Raw genomic sequence first — 27,860 nt, 5'->3', positions numbered from 1 at the left:
AAAAATCGACTGCATGCATTAATTACAAGAAATTACACGTATAAATAGCAAATGCCCTTATGGGTTTAATTGATCCAGAGAATTTGCCAGATTCCTAATTTTGGGGTCCGGTAGAATTTTATATTCCTCTTTTGTGAAGCTAAATTAATAACTGTCACTTTTTTTTTTTCCTTCCTCTCTTCCGTTAGAATTTATACAAGTTTAAACTGAATATACTTGTTCCTTCTTGTTACCCTCCCATCCTAATTAGCCATATAACATGTGGAGAGCCACAGGTAACCTATCTCTGGTGCATAGATCAGTGTTTCTCAAGCTCAGTCCTCATGGAACTCTAGTGCTTGTTTTCAAGATATCCTCAGGAATAATTAATGCCACCTGTAGATCTATTGTATTAGTCAATTAACACACCAGCTAGATGATCTGGAAAACCTGTACTGTTAGGGTTCCGTTAAGACTGGGTTTGGGAAAGAATGGCATAGATGTCACATTACCATAAACAACTATTATTATTATAGATGGCATTCTTTTAAAGAGGAAATTATTCTGAAGAAATAAGTGATTTGTACTTGAACGTGTTTAGCATTAAAGAGAATAAAAATATATACAGCATCTGTGATTCCTGTCCTATTGTAGGTAGGTAGGTAGGTACGAGATCTCCTCAATTATAAACATCCACATAGGAGAAAATTGTTCCTATGCTAATAATACCCCTTTTACACTGGAGCTAAAACCCGGGTTTTTGAAGGGTTAACCCGGGCAGCTCCCTGGTGTAAAAGGGCAGAGAGTTGGATCGCCGGGTCGAGTGACCCGGCAATCCAACCCAGGTAACCAGCAGGGTTTAACACGGGCGTAGCCCATGAAACCCAGCTGTGAGAACAGTGCACTCCGGGTCACGATGACCTGGAGTGCGCTGCTAGCCAGCCGATTGGTCCGGCTTCAGTGGCGCTTGGAGATGACGTCATCTCCAAGCGACCACTTTCACTCCGCAAAAGCCGGGTCTATGCAGTCCCGACTGCGGTGTGAGCGGCGCTGACTCGGGAATATCCTGAGTCGGCGCCGGCAAAATTCCGGGTCTGATCCGGATAGGAACTTTGTTCCAACTCCGGGTCAGACCCGGAATTTAGGTGGAAAAGGGGTATAACAGATGTCGTCATGATTGGCCAACCTACGTTTACTCTGCACAGAAAATGCTCTCTGTATACAATATAAAAAAAACACCCTATTTTTACTAGTATAATATATGTAGCATGTGCTGCCCTTCAGTGTATTTCTCATACTGGAAATTATAATATAGCTACCTATAGGTCAGTATGGTGGTATTTAGTATTTTGGGCATCATGGTTACCCAAGCCCTGCACTTCCTGGCTGACAGAGGTGCCTGAACCCATGTACTTAGTATCCACATCCCCCCATCTCAGGGTAGGGATGTGCTGGTTAGCACTGCATTGTGGGACAGCCAGTAAGATGTATGCTGTACTTCCGCACTGCTTATATAGAGGATTAGAAGTAGGGATGTGCAGGCTCGGATAGGTTCGAGTTTGCACGCCAAGTTCGGATTTTTCCCTCCAAAATAACGGAACTCAGAAAGAGGCAAAACGTCTGAGTTCCGTTTTTTTGGAGGGAAAAATCCGAGCTCGGCGTTCAAACTCGAGCCTATCCGAGCCTGCACATCCCTAATTAGAAGACACCGATCTGAATCTTCACAGTTGGGCCTTGCTATTACAGCGTGGAGGTTGCCATTTTCTGGTTTCCCTGGAGAAAACTCATTATCAAACATATGAAATGGTCTAATTGTATGTGTGGTTTCCCCTAAGGAAAATGACCATAGTTAAAGTTGGACCAGCCCAACAGGGAAGGTGTTGTTAAAATCACTATGTTGTTATTGGATGTACAAAGGGCCAGCGCCTCAGAACAGATGGGATCTCCCACACTGCAGAAGGATTCTGTGCAAGGATTAGATTAGGAAAGTGTTAACCTTTTATGTGCCGGGAGCAGGATTTCCCCTTTAGCCATCACATGGTAGGAAAGGATCGTTGCCTTCCATGTACTAATTAAGATGGTATTATGTATCTTCCTGTTGGTTCCACAGTGTTGAGAAATTGGCTACTTGCTGAGGCTGGAAAAGAACATGCTGCTTAATCCCTCTGTGATGTTTGTTCATATGATTTATTAATCCTAGCCGGGGACTTGGCCGTACACTTTCTTCATTAGAATCTGATCTGTGACCTTGATAATCTGTTGTACATTTATAATCTCTGTACTGGTACACAGGGCCAGATTCTGACCCGCTCACTAGATGCGTTCGCTCGCTCGATGTGTATGCAAATTCGGCTAACTAACAGCAAGGCAGGCAATCGCACGGCAAGGCATAAGCACGCCCACTATGTCTTTGCGTGCGATCGCCCTGTGTACGCGGACGCCCACCAGCCTGTCTTAAGGCGCCCACTTATAAACGTCATCTCCAGGAAATGTATGCAACCATCGGTAACATCGAGTACCATCGGAAGCGAACGTAGCGCTTGTGGTTGACCATACCCTACCGCAAGCACTTCAGTGTAAAATCCAGCCAGGTGAGGTGTACTATGACGCTCCGTCTTAATTATGCACGCCTCTGAAACTGCGTTAAGACACACAGACACGCCTGCGTTCACACCTCCACCCCCCCGTTTTCATCGTCCAACCCCTGTCACCACCCACAAATGGCTTGTCCTGTCACTCTTCTGGCGGGGCGTCTTTAGACATGGAGTGATCGCATGGACTAGTTTGCACATGCGCAGAGCGTTACATACGCAGGCGCACATTGCGAAACATCGGCAGCTACGAGCGAACGCAACCTAGCCAGTGGGTCTGAATCAGGCCCACGGTCCCTTCCATCATGGCCCCAGTCACCAGCAACCCCAATGATTTTATACCATTTGTCCCCATTTTCCAGATTTATGAGGGATGAATAGAGAAAACGAGGGCAAAAAAACCCTTTTCTCTTCCATTACTAAGGTCACTGAAATGGAAAAGGACAGAAGAGAAACATATAGAGCTTTGAGCTCTGGTTGAATCTGGCCACGATGGGAGGTATATTACATTTGGATGGATTAGACCAATGAACTTGGCTGAAATTACGTTTTTATAAATTATTATTCTGCTTCAGTTCAAATTGTTCAAAGTTTTTAAACCAATTTTTTGTATCTTTTTATAATATATTACGCCACAGCACCATTTTATTACATGTTGTCCTACTCCCTATTCTTCATGTATAATATTGTAAGTCTTGGTAGTTTACAAGTCTGTGCCTACAGGTGTTTCTTAGTATTGGATTAATTCTGATCACCCCTTGGGTTCCCCTTGCGCTACCTCCATGAACTATTAAATGAGTTGTGTGTTGGGTGGGGGATGGTCTGTTAGGTGCTGGGTATATTTTATTGTGTGTGTGGAGTGTTTGGTTGTTTTTTTAGGTAGCATAATAGCTAGTAGCACACCCACTATGGTATATTCATCATTAGAATGGTTTAGCATGAGACTGATCGTGTTGTTTATATAGAACAATTTTTATTTGTATACAGATGTGTCCTCATACCCCTAGCCTCATTACGCCATGCGGCGCGAGTGAGCCGGCAGGTCCCGTGCCACTCAGCTTGCACCAAGCGCCTCTTTCACCGGAAAATTAATCGGATGCAACAAACCGCTCCACGAGATTGCACTGATTATTTTAATAAGCGACACTTGCGCACACACAGTATGCGTCTGAGTCTGTATACGTAGCACAATAGCTGCAGCCTCTGCATTCTAGCACGTCCTATGCAGATTCAGGCTAAGTCGCACGCAGACATAAAGGTGTCGCATATCAAATAGATCAGCGAAGTCTAGTGAAGCGGTTGTCACATCTGATTGCAACCAAGACACATTTGCATGTTGAAAAAGACGCTCTGCACAAGCCGTGTCACACCGGGGATGGTGTGCCGAGAAGGGCTGTTTGGTGCAACCTCAGCAAAAGTGTATGAGGACATATCTGTAGTTGTATTTCTGTTTTGTTATGACAATAAAGGAAGTTAAATTAAAATCCTATTCTAATAATACTCTGGTGTTACAGTGCAATATGTTACTGCATTCTAAGGGGTCACGGCCACACTTTGAGGCCACAGAAATGGGTCCCGTGTTTTTTCCTAATGTATACCTGCTGGCATGCCACGTACACGCCCCTTTCCTTTGTTCTCATGATCTCGGAATGCTTTTTTCAATTCAATTGTATTAAATGTTCATCGAAAGTTTTTGCCTGGCGCTGTAAAACTTTCTGAGTCTACTTTTTATTAAATGGATTCCAGCCTTTCAGTATGACACAGAAATGTGATCTACGTTCCCAGTCAAATGTAATGTTTACTGTTCCGCCGATCGTCTAGGTGTTGTATGTTCCCCAGACCTTTCCTGCATGTTCACAATCTTAACGTTTGTTTTCTTAAGGACCAAACTAACGAGGACAAGCACGCAGATGGACTCATAGTAAGTTTTTACCTAAAGTTTTACTTCCCTTTATTCCTGCAGAACATTCACCTGACCTCAGAGAGATCTGATCTGCTTCCCCCCCTTACTCTCGTTCCCTCCACCTCACCTACTTCTCCCATCATTCCGTCCTACATTAACGTTGCCTGTTTCAGCAGAGTCAGTTTGTTGAAGGCTATTGGGCACCTCTGTTTTTGAGCATTGCTATGGTGTCGGGGTTAGATCAGGTATAGCTTGGTGTGAAACCAGATGGGTAATCTGTGGCTCCCCAACTCCCACAGCTATTCACAGCAACTAGGGGCCACCGGGTTCTCTCTGCTCGGCTTTAAACAGACTGAGCCAGATAGAAGATTTGGCCAGGAATCAATGGAGTTGGCTGAGATTTCAGGTACCATAAAACTGCATGTGACTCTTTTACAACAGATATTTGTCATAGTTGATAATCTTTTGCTGACTTTCTTCTGGCTACGCTATGTAGCAGTATTTTGTTTTATTATTTGTTTTGGAGGCTAAAGCCTTAAGGCGGCTATCCACTACCCGACAGTGAAAAGACTGAATGATAATGGTATCGTTATCGTTCAGTCGTTCACTACACTGCATGGTGCCCACACTGAACGATATGTCATTCAGTGCAGGCACAATCAATCATCTGCAAACATGCTGAACCTGACGATATCGTCAGGTTGACCAGCAAGTTTGCACGATGATAGATGTCTAAAACACCAAATTTTCAAACGATGTTTAAACGATTATCGAACAATATCGTTATCGTTCAAGCGCTCATTTTAATCGTCTAGTGGATAGGCACCTACTTAGAATAGGGTTAGACAAAATCTGGGAGCCAGAGAACAGGCAGGAGTTTGTTTTTTGGTCAATAGTTGCTTGTTTAAATATGCGGTAGTCTTACCCCACCATTAGAGGTTTCATGTACTCTATTGGGTTCAGTAAACATAACATTTTGGGGTTCTCTGAACAAATAACCAGTAATAAATAACTAAATATTAACATGCATATAACGTTTTTAACTAATAAAATCAATATTATAATGAAATATTTAAATGGGTTTTTAGTAACTCGCCCACCCCCAACTTCTATGTTCCACTTTCCTCGTATAGGAAATACCTTTTCTACCTAATGCATGGAGCTGGGCGGCTTCACTTCTACACTTCTTCAGGTATTCCGGGCCTGATTTTGAGATGTACGCTAATGCAATCGCAGCTGCATTCTCTCACAGAACACAGTTGCCTTCCAAAGCATAGCTGAGCTAGGGACGCCCACTGCTGCCTTCTCATAACCCTCTGACCTGCTACAACATAAACATCGGTAACATCGACGCACATCGGACAGTCACACAGCGTCTCTCCTGACACGCAGAGAGCTCTCAATCGCAATGCAACTGCTGCGCGCGGCTTTCACACTTGCGCAATGGCAAACAATTGCTTGATCTGTGCAAATATTGGCTTTGCAAGAATCTCTGAATCAGCTTATCTGTGCGGCCCTGTTTCGGGGTCCCAGGTGAGCCCACCCCACCTGTTTACTACTTGAGGTAAGCAGGACTTAAATAGGCTTTTAGATCTCTGGTTGCATAGATTTAACATTGGTGAGTGTCTTCTTTCTTTTTTGATGATTTACCTTGTTTGTTTTTCCTTAATCAATACAACCTCTCCTTTACCTGTGTCGATCCGATTCAGAAGACTATATTTTGGAAATCAATCTACTTTCTACAGTGCAGTTTGTCTCTTGGTTTTTTTTGGCACATAAACTGTTAAGCTTGTAAACTTTATCGCTGGTATTTGTCTAGTCACACCATGTTGCTTTTTAAATAGCTGTAGTTACCGATTATTGCTCACCTCTGTTTTGTAGCCACTGTGTAAAAGGAACTATAATCAGATAATTTTCCTGTGAAATAAATCACTGTAATTGCATCAAATGTTTCTATATTATCCATATTTGTAGGTTCTTAAAGGAGGCAGGCCTTAGTATGTCTTAGTAAAGGAGGCAGGCCTTAGTAAAGGAGGCAGGCCTTAGTAAAGGAGGCAGGCCTTAGTAAAGGAGGCAGGCCTTAGTAAAGGAGGCAGGCCTTAGTAAAGGAGGCAGGCCTTAGTAAAGGAGGCAGGCCTTAGTAAAGGAGGCAGGCCTTAGTAAAGGAGGCAGGCCTTAGTAAAGGAGGCAGGCCTTAGTAAAGGAGGCAGGCCTTAGTAAAGGAGGCAGGCCTTAGTAAAGGAGGCAGGCCTTAGTAAAGGAGGCAGGCCTTAGTAAAGGAGGCAGGCCTTAGTAAAGGAGGCAGGCCTTAGTATGCCTTCAGTAAAGGAGGCAGGCCTTAGTATGCCTTCAGTAAAGGAGGCAGGCCTTAGTATGCCTTCAGTAAAGGAGGCAGGCCTTAGTATGCCTTCAGTAAAGGAGGCAGGCCTTAGTATGCCTTACTAAAGGAGGTGTGTCTTAGTATGCCTTAGTAAAGAAGGCAGCCCTTAGTAAAGGAGGCAGGCCTTAGTATGCCTTCGTAAAGGAGGCAGGCCTTAGTATGCCTTAGTAAAGGAGGCGTGCCTTAAGGCACACATCCACTAAAAGACATCAATACGACTGCACGATTATGACATTGTAATTGTGTAGTCGTTTGTCAGTCTGTGATGTGCCTACACTGAACGTTCAGTGCACATCAATCATCCCCTACCATGCTCAACCTGACATTATCGTCTGGTTGTACAGCATTTTTGGGCGATTATTGATGTCGGAAGCGACCAGCGGGAGCGCGCATCGCTAGTCGTTTCTGACATAAAAGTGCACGATTTGTGCACAATTACTGAGCGATTGCACGATTACGATGTCGTAATCGTGCAATCGCTCAGTATTATTGCTAAGTGGATGTGTGCCTTTAGTATGGCTTAGTAAAGAAGGCGTGCCTTAGTATGGCTTAGTAAAGAAGGCGTGCCTTAGTATGCCTCAGTAAAGGAGGCAGGTCTTAGTATGCCGTAGTAAAGGAGGTGTGCCTTAGTAAAGGAGGCATACCTTAAGTATGCCGTAGGAAAGGAGGCAGCCTTAGTATGCCTTAGGAAAGGCGACGTGTCTTAGTGTGTCTTAGTTAAGGAGGCGTGTCTTAGTAAAGGAGGCATGATTTAATAAACGTAGTATTCCTTAGTAAAGGAGACCTGCCTTAGTATGACTTAGTAAAGAAGGCGTGCCTTAGTATGCCTTAGTAAAGGAGGAGGGCCTTAATTTTCCTTCGTAAAGGAAGCATACCTTAAGTATGCCGTAGGAAAGGAGGCAGCCTTAGTATGCCTTAGGAAAGGAGGCGTGCCTTAGTGTGTCTTAGTAAAGAAGGCGTGAATTAATAAACTGAATATTTAAGTGTTTGATGATGATGATAGAATTTTGCCATAAAACAAAAGTAAGCTTTTCCATATAAATGCCAGAATACTGTAAAGCAATTACTAGAAATTGAGCAGCAACTTGAGGTGAAATGATTTGCATCCATTTACTAAATTTGTATTAAGACACACTAGCATCCAAATGTTTTTTTATTTGAATTGTAAGCAGGAAAATATGTTTTGACTGGTTTTATGTTCTATCTTTGGGTCACAATATTTCTGTGGGAGGTGAGAGGTTTCTTTACATGAGTGGTCCTCCGAGGTCTCTGATGCTTCCCGTACCTCTACTTTACCACCCACCTTTCTCCCCTCTAAGCAAATATATAATGAGAAGGTAATGTACATCTGCCCACCTTTGGGAAATGGAGTGGTGCAGGTACAGGTGGGTGATGGCGATCTTTAGCTCACCTATAGGAAAAGATCCTATCTGAATATAGAACTGCTGTATCTAGCAGGCACTGTCACAGAATGTACTGAATGGCAATATATGTACATGTATATATCTTTATAATGAAATTAGATGAGACCTATAGGGGTGTTTTCATAAATAACAATAGTGTGCATTTAAGTTCATTAATAGATGCTTGTTCACACTCAGGGCCGTAATAAGGGCCCCACGGACCTGGGGCTGAAAAAGTTTATCACTCTCCACTTTATCACTTTCCAGAGCTTAGTACATTCGCCCATATATGTGTGAAATAGCAAATGCATAATTTTATGAAGAAGAAAGAAATACAGGTGAACATCTTATGATTTATAGCTGAGCGACTGGTCATCATTGTGCTCTCAAGATGATGGGCCTTTTTTTATGTGGAGGCCTGGGGCTCTAGTCCCATCTGCTCCATTGTTAATCTGGCCCTGTTCACACTTGTACAGATGTGTTAGTGACTCCTGTGCATATTATATAAATCTAGCCCATTGGCGCTTACCTGTAATAGCAGGGGATCTCCTACGAGACCCCTTGAAGAACCTTTTACTGTTGCCACTTAACTGGGAGAAGGCAGCCGAGAGCTGCTCCCTGTTCTAAGACCTACAAGAATACCTCTGTCATCTCTAGGTCTATCCCTACTTGTACACAGTAATTTTGGGACAGCTTGATCTAAGACACCCAATTGGCTATCTAAGTTGCTGCATACATATGTGGTTGTAAGCCAACCTCTAATCAGGAATGATGGAAAATCTGTTTGGCCAATGACCACTATCTGCCAAGGTTTATACTCATCCATGTGTCTCTCTACCATGGCACAGTGTGATCCAGTCACTCAGCAATCAAATCTGTTCAATTTTGTTTTACACCTGGGTGACTGGGTTGTGGCTCTGTATAAGCATCATTATATATTGTGTTGGTCCTCCTAGGCCTCTCATTTCCTTTTACTGATTATTATACAAGTCATTTCACAAACCATCCTCCTGGATGACCGCTATTGAAACCCTGATCATGTAGAATACATTTGTGTGCAAAAGTATAGGCGTGATGATGTTTTCTGCCCATACCGCCACGGAAACAGCATTGCGCCGGTCAGTTTATTTGAAGAATACCCGTTCTCGCAACTAAACACCACGTTTAAGGTAGGGGGGCGAGAACGTGCATTCTCTGACATAACTGCGCGCTGAATTGAATCGCTCAGGGAGCGCTTTCCAGCGCTATTTAATTTGCGTTCAATTGAATCGAGCCCATTTTCATCTGTGAAATTATGATTATTTTTTAATTTAGTATTCATGTTAATATTGTTTAGTTCACTGCAAGACCACGATAAGAAGCCAGTGTATGTGTAATATTGCACCTCTTCATGAAGCCTGTCCGTTTGGCTCCTCTGCTCCTGGACATCCGTTTCTGGTTTACATATTTACCGGTTTGCACCGTAGCCTCAGTTTGTCAGGATAAAGGGCTGGAGAGTTGCTGCCTGGGCTGATGTGTGCATGGTCTGATGTAGTAATGTGCTGCAGATGGGGATCAGATCCTTCTGATTATCCCGCTACGTATTTTGAACAATGGCCAATTGTATTTTGTTCTCGTTTTTGGTAAAATTAAGACCATGGATCTAAATATATCTGTACATATTTGAATTGTAGACAATAGCTAATGTTGCATCTACTTCAGTGTTTTGTTTTTTTAATGAATCAACGGCCTATTTATTACAGGGATGACATTATGCTGTGATTCAGCAGCGTCTTCATAGCCGCCAGCTACTTGTGATGTTATTTTGTCCTGCGTAATGACTGTGAATATTGGATTGTTTCTTATCCAAGTTTTTATTTGCCTGCTGGGTAAAGAAATAAAAAAATCTGTCTGTCATATCTATCCATCATTGGTATTCCGCTACCATAAGCTTTGTAATAGAGTTCTATGCTAGTTACTGTTCTTACTGTGTTCTGCCTCCTAAAGGTTACTAGTTGGAGTGCAATCTGCCGTGACTTATGTTTAATTTGTCCATAAACACCCCTTTCTATTCCACAGTCTGTATTGGAGATTGATTCCTTGAATTGCCTTCATGTGTCAGCTCACCATCCCTCTCTGACGTGTGTATATGTTTGTCTTTCACAGAGCACCATAAATCCTGTGGATTCTATTTACCAGCCAAGTCCTTTGGAGCTTGCTGTGATTTGCACCATGCCAACACAAACGGTTCCATTGCCAGGTATAGATGTTCTCCTGTGTCTTACTGCAGACTATTTCCAATGGCGCTGTAGATGTCTGTTGGTTTTCCCTTTAGGTGGATCGCAGGCAGGGCCGGATTAAGGTCTGCGGGGGCCCCTGGGCAACACACTTGTGGGTGCCCCTATATACCACCGTTTCGAGTCACCCTAAGATTTTTTGTTTCTTTCTATTCACCTTAATGCCCCTCTTGCAATGCCCACTGTAGAAGTGCCCCTTATGCAATGTCCCCAGTAATAGTCCCCCCTATACAGTGCTCCTTATGCAGTGCCCCATGTAGTAGTCCCCCCTATGCAGTGCCCCTTATGCAGTGCCCCCAGTATTGGTCTTCCCTATGCAGTGCCCCATATATAATGCTCCCAGTAGTGGTCCCCCCTATACAGTGCCCCCAGTAGTTGTCCCCCTTATGCATTGCCCTCATGAGTAGTTCCCCCCTATGCATTGCCCGCAGTAGTAGTCCACCCCTATACAGTGCCCCCAGTAGTAATCCCCTCTATGCAGTGTCCTTTATATAGTGCCCCCAGTAGTAGTCCCCCCCCCCATACAGTGCCCCCAGTACTAGTCCCCTCCCCCCATACAGTGCCCCCAGTACTAATCCCCTCCTATACAGTGCCCCAGTAGCAGGCCCCCCCCCTAATGCATTGCCCCCAGTAGCAAACACCCCCCCCTATACAGTGCCCCCATGAAGTGGCCCCCCTATACAGTGACCCTTGTAGCTTCCCCCCTATACAGGGATGCCTGTAACGCTCTCCGCCCCCCCCCTATGCAGTGACAGTGCCAAACACACACACACACACACACACACACACACACACACACAAAAAAAGCTTACCTGAATCCCCGCTCCTGACGTGAGTCCCGGCTCCTCTGTTACACAGTTGGGAGAGACGTCAGCGTCATGACGTCTCTCCCATCATCACCAGCTGCGGGGGGGAGCCGTTGTGCAGCAGCCAATGAGAGTCTGTCTGACTCTCATCGGCTGCTGTAACATACACACAGCTGCCGGCGGCAGCTGTGTGTATGTCACTGTGTAGTGTGGCCGCGCTCACTGTGCGGTCTACACTACACTAGCGGAGGGTGCAGACAGCGCACCGCTGCTAGTGGGGGCCCCTCCATGTGTGGGGGTCCAGGGACTACCGCCCCTGTTGCCCCCCCCCCCCCCCCTTAATCCGGCTCTGTAAGCAGGTAATAAACCTGGGTAAGGCAGCGTGTGCCACTCCAGCTGCTATGGAACTATACATCCCAGCATGCTAGCCACAGTTTTAGCATATTCTAGGAGCAAAACTGTGGCAGGGCATGCTGATATGGGTAGTGCCACAACACCTGGAGTGCCACACGTTGCTTACCCCTGTGATAAACAAATCCTGTGCACTACAAACCAGGAAACAAGGTTTCCTTTACGTTTTTAACTTTGTTCCACTGTGATGACACCTGCTTGTATGACCAGTCGCATGCATTACAGGATCTTTTTTTCGGACTAAATAGATAAAATAAATGAAGGAATCTCCTTGTTTAATTGTAGCGACATCGCCTTGCCTCGTGTCTGTGCTGTATTCATTTTGGTAATGGTAAATTTACTTTGTCTTTCAGAAGCTGTGCAGGTTGGTAAAGGAGATCCGCGTCCATCATCGCTGGCTGTCGGATCTGTAGTGACCGCCCTTGGGAACCATCAAACTCCCACCCCTAACAGCACAGGTAGAACCTGTCCTTCCCAATGAGCATTAGTTGGCCTTGTAGCTTGTGAATCCTATTTTAACATGTTCTCTGCTGTTTTGAGTCTTAAGAAATTTGCTGCTGACAGCGAGGGAGGAATGTTGTATCCCATATGTATATCACAGTAGACTGTGCATTTAATGTTTCATGTCTTACTGCTACTGGATCAGTAAACTAGGAATATTGAGGTTAAATATAAACCTGTATTTTTTTTACCCCAGATAACTTTGCAATATTGTGCAAATACTGAGCGGATAGGCGCTAATTCCCAGGGCTAAAGTACGTGGCTGCACAAAGCATCCTTATACCATTAGCAGTAGTCTGCCTCTGGGATGCCAGCTGTTGGGTAGCCAAGGCTCCAGGAATTGGATGTGTGAGGATTACAGCTGCACGGACTAATGATGTGATGCCGCGTCCTTTATCTGTACAGGGAGTGGTCAGTCTGTTCCCAGCAGCAGTTTGACGTCCCCCAGCCATGTCAATCTGTCTCCTAACACCGTCCCAGATTTCTCCTACTCCAGCAGTGAGGATGAATTCTACGATGCCGATGAATTTTACCAGAGCAACACATCGCCAAAGCGCTGCATTGAGTAAGTGTCGCCACTGCCGAAACGGTCACTACCGCTGGGAAAGTAATATTTAGCATAAGACTCCCCATCAGTTGTTTAAGTGATATCTAGGTGATATTTCAGCTGCTGTGCATCTGCTTACTCCTGTACTATCCCCTCTTCCCTGGTATAGAGTGTTACCTAGATGAAAAGTAGCCCTAATGCAGATTTGCTTGTACACTGCACCCAGTCTTCTGTCCTCCACCCGAAGCAGTAACTGAATGTCATATTTCTCATCACTGTTTAGTAGCTGCCATTAGTGCGGACTTTAATTGTTCTAAATCGGGGCCTGCTCAACCTGTCTCTCTCCAGCTGTTGTAAAACTACAATTCCCAGCATGCTGTACCAGCTGATCGGTGGGAGGGGATGCTGGGACTTGTAGTTTCACAACAGCTGGAGAGCCACAGTTTGGCCAGGCCTGTGCCAAAGGAATAGGTAGAAGGTGAATGGTGTTTGTTGGGTTTATTACATGAAGTTGGATAATTGACTGACTCCTGTTAGTTCCATCTATAAGTGAGACCTGACTGCTGTGCAAGGCTTTTTTTTTTTTTAGAAACCCAGTGTACCTGAGATTGACAACTGCTTTTGAAAATACATTTTTGTCATAACAAGGACCATAAACTTTATTCCCAAACTCTTTCCTCAAGGCACCCTAACAGGCTTAAGTACAGGTGATATATTTAGTAACTATACCTTCTGTGCACAAGCATGGATATCCTTAAACCATGGACTGTTGGGGTGCATTGATGACTGCGTTTGAGAAGCCCTGCACTAAAGCATTTTGTAATTGTGATATCCCTTTAACCAAATTAAACTTGCACCCTATAAAAGCAAGATTGCCCTTTTCATCATTATTAAATCTGCCTACAGAGAACAGACAACAGGAGTATATAAATATTGCTTTTTTAATGCTATGGGGCTTATGTAATAGCCTGTGCAATGTAGTCATGGGCGCGATTCTGTAGAGTTTGCTTATATTTTTAAAGCAGCAATCATTTCAAAAGGTAAAACCGTGTTTGGGCAGACTTCTCTGAATAATGCACCCGTGCGTGCATCTCTCAGGCTGTTTTACATAAAATTTCCCCCCCCCAGTATGTTTAGCTCTCTTTTGTGATGTCGGTGACTGCTTACAGCAGGATTGGCTAGTTTAAACCCAGTGTTTTTTATTTTTAAACACACTGGTTTTATTATTATGCTGTGACTGACTACAGACACCGCACCGTAAAAAAGAAGCCTAGTATAAGAAAATCCCCCCCGGTTTTATTCCACATTCTTCTTGCCTGTGATCTTCATTTGAGTGAGCTGAACCAATACAGTAAATTCACACACAACAGAGAAATAGGGAGGGTGGAAAGGTGAACCAGATCAGAGAGGAACTAAATCTGCCTAGCATCAGACTCCACAAACTCCTACCCTAAGTATCCTATAAGACAGGAGAAAACCACAACTAACATTCTCAATCTTAAAGCGTAAACAACTTAAACACATTAATGAGGCAATACACAGAGAAACACCTCATGGTTTACTCTCTTTCATATGGATTTCAATTCAAAACCTTCAGTCCTACTGAGATGAGTGGTAGGAAAGAAAGACGTAGGGGCCTGATTTCAGCTTAGGACGGAATTGCAAAGCTGAACGCAAGCAACTTTGCAATACTGTCCTTGCAATTCCGATAATGCAGCAGGAGGTATCACGCCTTCTCCATTAATTACTTATCCGAGCTGCGTTGTAGAACGCAGCACCGGATAACCTGAGAGAACATTGGCATGCTAGGTGACCCATGGGGTCACGCAAGCTGACTGTCGCAGATGATAGAATGAGGCTAGGGAGATCCTGGCCTCTTCCAACCCCACCCTCCTCCCCCAATGTCAGCGCCCTTTTCCTGCCCACAAACGGCAGCAGACTGTCAATCACTGTCAGTCTGTTGCTAGTTTGTGTGCGATCACGCAGGACTCGTACTGTACATGCGCAGTACGTGTCTAACGCTTGCGCAGATTCCTGACCATGCTGAGTAAGGTCCTTGGTCTGGCTTTCTTTTGATGAGATAAAAACATCCTAATAACTTTGAATTGTTAATGTTAGAAAACATCAAAACATGGTTGATCAAAGTTTGTAATACATAGTAATGCTTCACAGTATTCATGTAATAAGCAGGATTCAATTTTTTCCATTAAAACATTAATGCAGAAAAATAATTGTTTTAAACCAAAAAAAGGTGCCATTATTTATTGTTTTCCAGCCCTGGCGTACAGGGTAATAGTGAAGGAAAAGACGGAGTATCGCCCTAACAGAACAACACATTAGTCTAAAGTACAAATACCACTGAGTAAATTGACCTTTGTAAGTCTGTGTAAAAAATAAAAGCCGACTGTGATGTGTAAATAAATGTCAGGCTGCAGGAGGAATAACACACCAGTCATCATGTATGTTCTGTGCATGTCATACGGCTGAGCAGTACGGGGCTATAGCCAGGACATATAGCGCACACACTTGGGTTTACTGCACTCGCGCTTTTTAGAATTTTCATGAGAAACTGGACTGTTCCCATAAACATAACATAGACTGAAAACGCAGCATTTGCTGATACAACAAGTCACTAACGATGGAGTTAGCCACTAAGAAATGTGGCAAATGGCCATTTTATTTATGAGTTAAATCAATGCCTCTGGCTTCTATATGCATTAAAGACTGCAGTGTCTGCATGGGAGCGGTTAAAGGGATAGAACATTTCATATCGTTCTACTGACCATCCAACTATAAATGCTGTTTATTGCTCTCATTTCAGGCTATGTATGACTTGCTTCTGAACTTGCAAATACTATTGCATGTTACTATTGCATGATGCAAATTTTTATAAAAAAAATAGAGGATTCTGTTCAGCAAAGTGCATTTTCTCTTGGGTTACCCACCACACCCTAATTGCAGGCTGTATAGTAGTTTGTGGTCCTATCTGTAGGACACTGTTGGACCTTGGAGTGTAGAGGGCGCTGTGACGACTGGAGATGGCACATTTCAATACAACTTGTTCGTAGCGGTCTCCTCCCCATCTTCGTCCCTCAACCAATCGGCCGTCTGTTTAATTTACTTTCTCAGGGCAATTGTTTAAGGGTTTTTCACTTCATTTTAATGGTCAAGTTCCCAGGAATGAATACAAATTTTTTCCAGTATAGTAATTTTCCATTGAGTGTGATGTACCCAAGGCATATAGATACACCTGCAGTGAGCCTTGTGGTTTGTATGTGAGATTCGCCCAATGGGATGCGGTCAATATCCCAGCACATGGGATGCCGGCGATTAGAATCCTGACACCTGTCAGAATACCGGCGTCGGCATCCTGACCGTCAACATTCCAGAGGTAAGTAGCGCCATTAAAGGGAGGGTTAGGTAATAAGGGGGGAGGGTTAGGTTTAGGGTGCGGGGAGGGGGAGGTTAGGTTTAGGGACTGGGGGGGATGGTTAGGGTTAGGCAATAAGGGGGAGGGTTAGGTTTAGGGTACAGGGAGGGGGAGGTTAGGGTTAGGCACTGGGGGGAGGGTTAGGTTTAGGGTGCGGGGAGGGGGAGGTTAGGTTTAGGGACTGGGGGGCATGGTTAGGGTTAGGCAATAGGGGGAGGGTTAGGTTTAGGGTGCGGGGAGGTTAGGTCTAGGCACTGGGGGGGAGGGTTAGGGATAGACGAAAAGGGGGGAGGTTTAGGGTGCGGGGAGGGGGAGGGGGAGGTTAGGTTTAGGCACTGGAGAGGGAGGGGGAGGATTAGGATACCTACCTACAGGTGTAGGTATCCTAACCATGTCGGAATGCTGGCGTCAGGATTTTGACCGCCGGGATCCTGACCGCCAGCATCCCGTACCCAACCCCGCCCAATAATGTCTGGTTATGTCTTTGAGCCTTGCCCATAAGCCAATTCCCCTGCCTACAACACACATGTTAGGTGCATATGTCCGTGTGCAGGTTTATTATTATGTACAGGGCCACTGAGACAGAAGCAGGGCTGGGTACTGAAGAGCATGTGGCTAAACAAGTTATTTTGTGTGTTTAACCCTTAATATACAAGGAGCCATCATATGGGTTGGTATAGGGTGATATTTGATGCTGCGGGGTGAAGAGGCGATCCAGCGGCGATCTTGTACCGCGTCTGTTGAATGCTGTGCAGAAATTATTAGGCTTTCTAACGCAAATCATAATGGATGCTGATCGTCTCTGAGGGGACTTGTATACCAATTGGTGGTCTTTGCGGTCTTAAATAGAAGTGAGGGATCCGGAAGCTCTCATTTGTGAATACAGAGTTTAGAAAGTTCCCTTTGGCGCAGGTTCTGCCAGTTGTACAGTCAGCACCACTTAGTTGAAATGGCTTCAAGTTTATTAAAAGTTCATCGCACATGAAGATGAATGATTCAGTGTCACAGTATAAGACATGTGGAGGACGAATTGCATCAACCTCTCTGAAGTATAAGCGGTTTGGATGGGGTTAAAAGTTGATGTAGAATAGGCTATAGATAGTTGTTTCTGTCACTGTCTGGTGTACATCATGTGATGTTTTATTTAGTATTGATACATATCTGATTATTTGCATCGTCTAAAGCTGGGTACACACGGTATGATGTGCACCCAGCGATACGATCCGGCGGCCGACATATCGGGCGGTCCTCACACACAGAGCGAACTGGTGCCTGATCGCCAGATGTGCTGCCCCCCCCCCTTCACCTCCCCTCGCATAAACCGGCATGGGATCGTGCATCATTTCTCCAGATCTCTTGTGCATGCAGAAAGATCTGCAGGAGCGGCTGAGGACCCCACAGGAGCACGCAGCGTACGATATCATGCCCGCACACGGAATGATGTAGCTGCGATATCGATCCACTCAGTCGGATCAGCCGCTATATCGCTCGGAGTGTGGGGCCTTTAGCCTTGGATCCGGTACAATGTGTCTGTGCCATCTCTTGTCTGTGTCCATGTAATGCCATGTCCTGTACTCAGTATCTCTGTGCCATCTCTTGCCTGTGTCCATGTAATGCCATGTCCTGTGCTTAGTATCTCTGTGCCATCTATTGCCTGTGTCCATGTAATGCCATGTCCTCTACTCAGTATCTCTGTGCCATCTCTTGCCTGTGTCCATGTAATGCCATGTCCTGTGCTTAGTATCTCTGTGCCATCTCTTGCCTGTGTCCATGTAATGCCATGTCCTGTGCTTAGTATCTCTGTGCCATCTCTTGCCTGTGTCCATGTAATGCCATGTTCTTTACTCAGTATCTCTGTGCCATCTCTTGCCTGTGTCCATGTAATGCCATGTCCTGGACTTAGTATCTCTGTGCCATCTCTTGCCTGTGTCCATGTAATGCCATGTCCTGTGCTTAGTATCTCTGTGCCATCTCTTGCCTGTGTCCATGTAATGCCATGTCCTGGACTTAGTATCTCTGTGCCATCTCTTGCCTGTGTCCATGTAATGCCATGTCCTGTGCTTAGTATCTCTGTGCCATCTCTTGCCTGTGTCCATGTAATGCCATGTCCTGTGCTTAGTATCTCTGTGCCATCTCTTGCCTGTGTCCATGTAATGCCATGTCCTGGACTTAGTATCTCTGTGCCATCTCTTACCTGTGTCCATGTAATGCCATGTCCTGTACTCAGTATCTCTGTGCCATCTCTTGCCTGTGTCCATGTAATGCCATGTCCTGGACTTAGTATCTCTGTGCCATCTCTTGCCTGTGTCCATGTAATGCCATGTCCTGTACTCAGTATCTCTGTGCCATCTCTTGCCTGTGTCGCAGAACTTAAGTGGAAAGATGAGCAGGGAACCTCTGCAGAGCAAAAATGTGTGTATATACTATTTATATACTTAAGCCTACCAGCCAGTTCTTAAGAAGACCTCTAGGACAGCATGGTGGTGCAGTAGTTAGCATTGCTGCTTCACAACACTGGTGTCATGTGTTCTATTCCTGACCAGGCGTTTGTATGGTTTCCCGTGTTTTGCACCAGTTACGCAGATTTCCTCTCATGCTCCAAAACTATACTGGTAGGTTAATTGGCTGGTAACTATAATGTACTGTAGTGTGTGTGTGTGTGTGTGTGATAGGGAAATTAGACTGTAAGCTCCATTGGTTCATGGATGACAAATATTCTCTGTAAAGTGCTGTGTAACTGGTGGCGCTATGTAAGTAAGCTGTAATAGTAATAACAGCCTCTGTTGGCAAAGATGACCTATTTCAGGCGTTTCTTGTAACCAACTCTGGGATCTTCCTATATGCTTCTCACTCATTTGGGTATTCCAGCATGCATGGCATCTTTGAGAGCTTTTCATTTTTATTCAGGTCTTGGGACTTAAAAACCAAACCAGACCCCTCCTTCTTTGTTTCTTTGTGATTGATTCTGAGAGATGTTTTGCATGGTCTTGCTGAACTAGCCAACTTCCCTCCAGGTTAAATCACTGACTCGTGGGCGTCCGCTTCTAGGATTTGTTGATGTTTAGTTGAATCCATTCTTCTTGCACCCGAACAATATTACCTATGACACTGGCAGACTTACAGCCACAAGGTTGCATAGATCCACCCCCACGCCTAACTGTTGGCAAGCTCTTCGGTCCCTGAGTGCTTCGCCTGTCTCTGTTTTGAAGAATTACTCGTCCGCCGGTGGTGCAGGATCAGAGTAGGTGTTAGAGGTGTTACGTAATCAGTAACACAATTGTTTGATAAATGGAACCTGTTAATCCCTTTAATTGTCACAAAAACACAAGTTACTTTCTCCATCACCAGGACCCAGATGACTGGATAGCTTCTCCCTCCAAGAGGTGCTTAGATAAAGCTCTGCTTCTGTTAATCGGAAGCTTTATTCGTACAAGAGGTGTACACAGGGCTATTGTGTTCCCCGTTCTATGACATACGTACCTAACAAAATGAATAACAGTCATTAATTACATGAATTCACCAAATAAACTGTGCTGTGCCTATCCCTATTCTTTGTATTACGTGCATTCACCATGTGATCTGATGAATGAATTATGAAACGTATATTAGGCTTTTAATGCACTTTGTGTGGGACATCTCTTCGGATGCTCTCTATTTATAAAGCAGTCGTCCTGATTCCCGGTAATGCAGTGCTTCACAGGCGTCCTGCTTTGTACTGTACGTAGGAAGGTTTGCAGGGCTGGGGTCAGTTTCCTTTCTTCCATCCTGTTTTTTTTTTTTTTCTCTTTTTGTTCATTTGTGTTATCACCAGTTTTATCAGATGTTACCTTTTTTTTATTATTATTTATACGGTTTTCCTCATGCTTCTGCGTGTGTGTGGTACTATACAGCAAACTACAGCATGCTGGCATCCAACAGGTATAACCTTTTAGGCCAGAAGCATCGGCACAGTATCTGACAGGGAATGCAGGGACCACACCGGCTGGGCAGTCACAGGTAGCTGGAGCCTGATGTTGCTTCTTCTGTGAAATGCTAGTTTGGTATAATATGGATGTCTCTCTGTTTTGTGTAGCTCATCAGAGTCTGCGGCAGGCCTGTCACACAGCAGCACAGGGACTAGCCTAAAGAGACCGGACACTACGGAATCCCTCAACTCCTCAATGTCCAATGGGACCAATGATGCAGGTGAATAACACGCTGGCGAGGTGTTAATGCTCTGTAAACTTCTTGTTTTAGTTCGAGAGAGCCCATTGTATGGTTCTATTCATGCATTTATCTCATCCACACCAGGTGCACACAATTCAGACTGAGCCCTAAACCGTGCAAGCTCCAAATTACAGATTATATAACATTGCGCCTGATGAGTGTGCAATCTGGTATTTCTCTGTGCTCGCCTGCCATAGTGTTCTTCTCCTGCCACCTGTACCCAAACATCAGTTCAGTTGTCCATTGTCCTACTGCACAGATAGAAGTGTGATGAAAGCATTGAGTGGATGGTCTGGACAAATGTCCAATCAGAGCGCTTGATGCTAATCACGCCAAAATTCATAGTTTAGGAACCAGGGTTAATTATACCGCATTCAACACTACCATGAGAGCAGCCTGGTGGGGGTACGAAGTATTGGCCCCCAGTGTTGTACTGTTATTGGGGATCGGGGTATTACAGTATCATTTTAAATATAGGTTTAATTCTTTGCTAAATAATCCACTATAACGGTTAATGTAAGATGTTGGTGGGATGATCTGGAATGTACATTCTCTTCTAAAAGGGGGAACATAATCTGGTTTGTTCTCTGTAAAGTGGCTAGCACAATGCAAGCCATCCAGCTTCCAGTGTACTTAAAACTAAACACTTCACCCCAGCGTTTTGTGTATGTATTTATAATGTGTTCCCTAGTCAGGAGCACTGGCGACTTTTGGATGGGGCATCCATTTATAGAGCACAACTGTCAGTGCTCCAAAATAAATTAATAAAAAAACAAAAAAAAGCAATGTGCTGTAGCAGCCTATGGAGTGTCTCAGACCTGTGCAGCCGTCTCCTCTGGAACATACCGGTTGCATAATAGAAAGTTCCCTCACTGCTTTAACCCCGTCACTGTTGTTTGTTCCAGATCAGTTTGACGACGACCGCGATGATGATGGCGAGGGAGAGTCCGTGGAAGAGCACAAGAGTGTGATCATGCACCTCCTGTCCCAAGTCCGCCTGGGCATGGACCTCACCAAGGTAAGACGGGGTCTCTGGAGTCATTTCTTGTGAAAGGGCTGTGTTTATTCTCCACTCAAGGCAGAAGGACAAAAATAGGACAGATCCCATAAACCTGTTCTGCTGCTGCGTCTGTTAATGGAGCTTTTGTGCGAGTGCCAACACGCTCATGATGACATTGTTAGCGGTGGGGCTAATTCTGGCCGAACTGATCTTGGCTTACATAGAATAATAACATAGGATTATTTTTCCCCAGTTGTGGTGTTCCTTCCTTACTGAAGATGTCATTTATTGGGCTAAGCTGCCTGCTCCACTATACAATGCCCATAGTCTGGACAAGCAGACCAGTCTTGTAGGAATGGTTATACTGGGAAGTGAAAACTCTACTCTTTAAGTAACAAGCTACGATTGTGTTAAGGACGGTTGATGGCTCTCCGCTAACTAACTAATGTATATCAATACCTTACAGGCCTTCAACTGATAACTGATCTGCTGGTAAAACAGGCCAATTAACCCGCTCATGGCCAGAGGTGGTGTGCACGTTAATTGCTTCCTGGCGGCTGAGCGATTTAAGACATCAGCTCTCACTTCAGTAAAGCCTGAGATCCGAGTTAAAGTGCAGCAAACAATGGAACCCCCCCCCCGCTTTGGCCATTTTCCATCTAGTTGCTAAAACAAAGCTATTATTAGCAGCCTTCAGTGCCTGGGCTGCGGACTAAACTGTACCTACCTTGTATTTATACATTTTGTTCCTGGGCATTGCTTTGTTCTTGTGTGGAATTTTGCATCTGGCAAGAAATCACTTAGCATGTAATATGAATGCTGTGTAACTGGGGATGGGGATTGCAGGCACATTGGGGTTTCCACAGAAAGTCATTGGGAAGTCACTGAGTATTCAGGCTAAGGAGCACCGATCAGCCTCTCCCCATACCTCTATATTAGATCATACTGCTGGCAACTGGCAGGGTAGGTGGAGCGAGCATGGGTCAGTCCTACCCCTGTTATGGCAACTGTCCTAATCCCAAAAATGTATGAACTTGGTAAATATAATACTAAAAATAAGGCAATTACTGAGGCTTAATAAAACTTCCTTCTGGCCCTGTTTTTTCTATACCTAGGGGACACCTTAAAGAGCCGGTGCAGACTACAAAACTCTTATTCTAACTTTTTTTTTTTTACCAAAGTAAATTCTTAATTATTACTTTATTTATATTATTATTTTTTATTATTCTTCAGTGCCAACATGTACATACAAATGTTAAAGCCTACTCAGACAATACATTATACATAGAAATTACTTTTATGTCTTTGAGACGGGAGTCAGTAAAATAATCAGAAACACTTTGGTTCAGTGTTTCCCAAACTCCGCCCACAAGGCCCCCGAACAGACCAGGTTATAAGTTGTCCATTCATAAACATCTAATCATTACCTCAGTCATTTGATTTAGCCACCTGTGCTCAAGAATGGATATCCTTAAAACCTGGTCTGTTAGGGTGACTTGAGGACCGAGTTTGGGGAAGCCTGCTTTAGGTGATTATGAAACTGATCTGGGCTTTACGGTTTATGCTGTGTATATCAGCAGTTATGATTTTAGTTCTCCTTTTAGCTACCAGATTCATGATTTAGTGTTCATAGGTCTGTTCTATGTATTCATTTACCAGGTTGTACTCCCCACATTCATCCTGGAGAGGAGATCACTGCTGGAGATGTACGCCGATTTCTTTGCACACCCGGACTTGTTTGTAAGGTACATACGCTGATAAAGAATGTAAGGGTACGTGTACATGTGCTGATAAAGCATGTAAGGTACATGTACATGTGCTGATAAAGCATGTAAGGTACATACGCTGATAAAGCATGTAAGGTACATGCACATGTGCTGATAAAGCATGTAAGGTACATGTACATGTGCTGATAAAGCATGTAAGGTACATGTACATGTGCTGATAAAGCATGTAAGGTACATGTACATGTGCTGATAAAGCATGTAAGGTATATATGCTGATAAAGCATGTAAGGTACATACGCTGATAAAGCATGTAAGGTACATGTACATGTGCTGATAAAGCATGTAAGGTACATGTGCTGATAAAGCATGTAAGGTACATGTACATGTGCTGATAAAGCATGTAAGGTACATGTGCTGATAAAGCATGTAAGGTACATGTACATGTGCTGATAAAGCATGTAAGGTACATGTACATGTGCTGATAAAGCATGTAAGGTATGTGACCGTGCTCTGATAAAGCATGTAAGGTACATGTACATGTGCTGATAAAGCGTGTAAGGTATGTGACCGTGCTCTGATAAAGCATGTAAGGTACATGTACATGTGCTGATAAAGCATGTAAGGTACATGTACATGTGCTGGTAAAGCATGTAAGGTATGTGACCGTGCTCTGATAAAGCATGTAAGGTATGTGACCGTGCTCTGATAAAGCATGTAAGGTGCATGTACATGTGCTGATAAAGCGTGTAAGGTATGTGACCGTGCTCTGATAAAGCATGTAAGGTACATGTACATGTGCTGATAAAGCATGTAAGGTACATGTACATGTGCTGATAAAGCATGTAAGGTATGTGACCGTGCTCTGATAAAGCATGTAAGGTACATGTACATGTGCTGATAAAGCATGTAAGGTACATGTACATGTGCTGATAAAGCGTGTAAGGTATGTGACCGTGCTCTGATAAAGCATGTAAGGTACATGTACATGTGCTGATAAAGCATGTAAGGTACATGTACATGTGCTGATAAAGCATGTAAGGTATGTGACCGTGCTCTGATAAAGCATGTAAGGTACATGTACATGTGCTGATAAAGCATGTAAGGTATGTGACCGTGCTCTGATAAAGCATGTAAGGTACATGTACATGTGCTGATAAAGCATGTAAGGTACGTGACTGTGCTCTGATAAAGCATGTAAGGTACGTGACTGTGCTCTGATAAAGCATGTAAGGTATGTGACTGTGCTCTGATAAAGCATGTAAGGTATGTGACCGTGCTCTGATAAAGCATGTAAGGTATGTGACCGTGCTCTGATAAAGCATGTAATGTATGTGTGCTGATAAAACATGCATGGTACATACACTGATGAAGCGTGTGCTGATAAAGCATGTAAGGTATGTGTGCTGATAAAACATGCATGGTACATACACTGATGAAGCGTGTGCTGATAAAGCATGTAAGGTATGTGACCGTGCTCTGATAAAGCATGTAATGTATGTGTACCTGCGCTGATAAAAGGTGGACAGATCTGTCTTCATACACTATTGCCTCAGTCACACCAAACAGCCCTTCTAGGCGTGCCAAGTCCTGTCTCACTCTGCTTGCGTCAAGCGTCTTTTTTTGCTTGATAATGCGACAAACCACTTCATGATTAATTTGATATGCGACACTTGTATATCCGTGTGCGACGGAGTCTGAATCTGTATACAATGTGCGCAGCAATTCAGCAGCCGCAGATTTTTTCCATGTCAAGTTCCGTTGTGCTTCATATACAGACTCCGATAAATTAATCAGTGCAGACTCGTGAAGCGATTTTCCGCATCAAATTGCATCTGAGACTCCTTTTTTGGGGGCGAAAAAGACGCTCGGCACAAGACGAGTCGCACAGAACTTGTCGGTTCCTTCACGTCGCATGGCGTATTGAGGCTAGATGTATGAGGACACCTCTGTATGTGTGCTGTTTATGCATGAAAGGTATGTGTACGAGTGCTGAAAAAGCATGTAAGGTCCGTGCACTGATAAAGCTTATACACACACTGATGAAATACATTCCTCCTTTGCTTTCAGCCTATAGTTAAAATGAACTGTTATCCATACACTGTCCCTGCTGCACTGTGGCGCTGGTTATTTGGTATGGAAGCTGAGCGTGGCTAATGTTCTATGCGGTTTCTTTTAGTATCGGTGACCACAAAGACCCCAAAGACAGGATGATTCAGGTGGTCAGATGGTACCTGTCTGCGTTCCATGCTGGCAGGAAGGGGTCTGTTGCTAAGAAGCCTTATAACCCAATCCTAGGAGAAGTCTTCCAGTGTCACTGGGATCTGCCGGGACATGAAAGTGATGACTCTGTGAGTTACGTTACGCAGTCTCGCTGTAGCCTGATTATTACTGTCACATGCAATAGTCTGAAATGTCTTTTGTATTTGAATGCATCACATTGCAATATGGTACCCCAAAATCTCCAATTATCCTGCGCACCTCTATGGGGTGCAAGGGAAAATAGTCTAGCTAGGTGGTCGCAAAGTGCCGCCATTCCGACAGTGGTTTGCGGCCATCATGCGCAATTGAATTGCCCTCATAAAGTAAAACTCCATGTAAAAGGCCAATAATATTTATTTCATAGTAACATCCATTCATCAGTCTCAGGCTTTGTCCCTTAACGTCTCATGCATTGTAATGTAATCATTTCTTTCTTATTCCTTCACAGGAGTTAGGTTCTGAAGGGCCAGTTCCATGGGCTTCCAAAAATAATGTGACTTTTGTGTCCGAGCAGGTCTCGCACCATCCGCCAAGTACGTAGCAGTTTCCCTTTGTGAATGGTTTGGATTCGAGAAAGTATGTAACATAAGGGTTATTTCTAAATACCAGTCATTGTGCCCCTATTACCACCACACAGTAGACCCAACCAGTGGGTAGCTGCAGCAATAATGGATAGAATACAGCCTATACGTTACTGCATGAGTATTAGTCGCAGAGTGCCGCAGTGACGTCACTGCTGTTCTGGGAACTGATTGGCTGAGTCTCTTGACTTTTTGCCTGCTCTGAGTAGATGACTGGTTCACATTAGGAGGAGCTAATGATTGTACTGCATTATACCTGGTGACCGTCAGATCTAATTACGTTGTGTTACTGTCTGGCATTGTGCATAGTTTAGTGGCACCGATCTGGGGCCAGTCTGTGTTGTCACCAGGAATATATAGCCGTGTCTGTGGTAGCTTTGTTATTGTATCTGTGACAACATTAGACCACTAGGGGCACTCTTTCATTGGAGTCCATGTATGGTATTTAATTCACCTCTTTTAATCTGACATCTTGGCAGGTCTGACTGATGTTACTATATTTCTGTTGGAAGATAAATAAGGTTTCTGTATTACATATCATTTGCTGTATTTATGGGAGCAGCGTTAAGGGGATCCTTCTTTCTAGGTGTTGCTTCAGTAGTCTCATAATGTATAATATTAGGCTTGTATAATAACTAATTATTCTAATAATGACTCCGCCTTTTCCTTGTTGAATTATATTACCAGGGGCATTGAGAGTGGGGGGCAGGTATAAGACACTGGAGTCTGGACCTGTCAGAGGTCATACTCCTCCTAGTCAGAGCCACATGGTGCAGCTTCTGCCACTTCTGTTGGCAAAGAGAGAGCAAGTCTATGGGGAATAGGTGAAAGCAGCACCTGAGATGTCTAACGTGGGCATCTGATTATTATGTTATGGAGAAAATGCATTTGGTTTACACAATTTTAAAATGAGTGTAGTAAAATAACTGGAAGACAGTAAAATGTATATAAATGACATTCCGGGTTACTTGTCACATTCCCACTTACCGGTACTTGCCCTTAGTGGAGCCCCGGTAACTGCACCTCCTGTGTTTGGCTATTATAGAGCTGCAGTAAGATCATCGTTCTCCAATCCGATGTGCGGCCACTCAGATGGGTGTGAGCAGGAGGGAGAGTAAGAACCTGCAAGGCCTGTGCTCACCCCGCCAGCAGTGTCACACAGCGCTGGCTCTCAGCTGGGGGAAATAAATGCAGCAAGGCGCTGCCCCTGGGGCTGTGTGAGGGGAGCGGAGCAGGGGCCACCTGGGGTGCAGCTTTCCGTTATTTAGGGATTCTGGCCCTGCTTCAGAGCCGGACGCTCTGACAGAGCGCTCGCTCTGAATCAGGGCCGGGCTATTTTTTTTTTTAGAATGGCCTCCTGGCCACTCGCATTGCTGTGGGTGACCACCCACTGCTATAGCAAGCGGCCAGGAAAATGGTCGCGATGGTCAAGACCATCGGGCATGAGACAAGACCCTTGTGGTAGGGTCTCGTGGCCGCAAGCCCCAGAGAGATTTTGGCTCCAACACATGGGAACGCCTCCGTTTGGACAGCCACCCTCCCCCGTCCCGCCCACCAAAGGGGGCGTGCTGTCACTCAACATCGACAGCACGCCCCCTTTGGTACGAGACCCGGAGCGACGGAGTGCCCGTCGCTATCCGGGTCTCGCGCATGGGCACGACGGAGCCGGTTCCGTCGTGCGCATGCGCACTGGCCCACCATCGACCCGGTTGCGAGTGCACAGCGCTTGCGACCGGGTCAGAATCAGGCCCTCTGTACGACAGAGGGTCTTTTATGCTGGAATATCCTCTATTTCTTCTGCTTTTCCTGTAATCTTTATAAACTGTTGACTTTTTATTCGAAGTAAAACTATATCCAATT

General features: G+C 44.5%; 1 protein-coding gene across 3 annotated transcripts in view; it reads left to right on the top strand.

Annotated features, from left to right (window-relative positions):
• The window catches only part of OSBPL9 (oxysterol binding protein like 9), a 162,465-nt gene that overhangs the window by 112,277 nt on the left and 22,328 nt on the right, over positions 1-27,860 (top strand). For 2 of the 3 annotated variants that reach the window (XM_088458300.1, XM_088458302.1), the window contains 9 exons: positions 4,453-4,491; positions 10,402-10,495; positions 12,103-12,207; positions 12,656-12,815; positions 20,300-20,412; positions 21,339-21,451; positions 23,093-23,178; positions 25,337-25,508; positions 25,868-25,952. In XM_088458300.1, coding sequence (XP_088314426.1) covers positions 4,453-4,491; positions 10,402-10,495; positions 12,103-12,207; positions 12,656-12,815; positions 20,300-20,412; positions 21,339-21,451; positions 23,093-23,178; positions 25,337-25,508; positions 25,868-25,952 — 967 coding nt within the window. The remainder of the gene's footprint in view (positions 1-4,452; positions 4,492-10,401; positions 10,496-12,102; positions 12,208-12,655; positions 12,816-20,299; positions 20,413-21,338; positions 21,452-23,092; positions 23,179-25,336; positions 25,509-25,867; positions 25,953-27,860) is intronic. The other variant, XM_088458301.1, reaches the window with a different exon arrangement.

Source organism: Taudactylus pleione, unplaced genomic scaffold, assembly GCF_031769625.1.
Source record: "Taudactylus pleione unplaced genomic scaffold, aTauple2 ptg000824l, whole genome shotgun sequence".
Lineage (NCBI taxonomy): Eukaryota > Metazoa > Chordata > Amphibia > Anura > Myobatrachidae > Taudactylus > Taudactylus pleione.
Note: the sequence above shows the minus strand (reverse complement) of the source record. Positions and strands in the feature narration are given on the sequence as shown.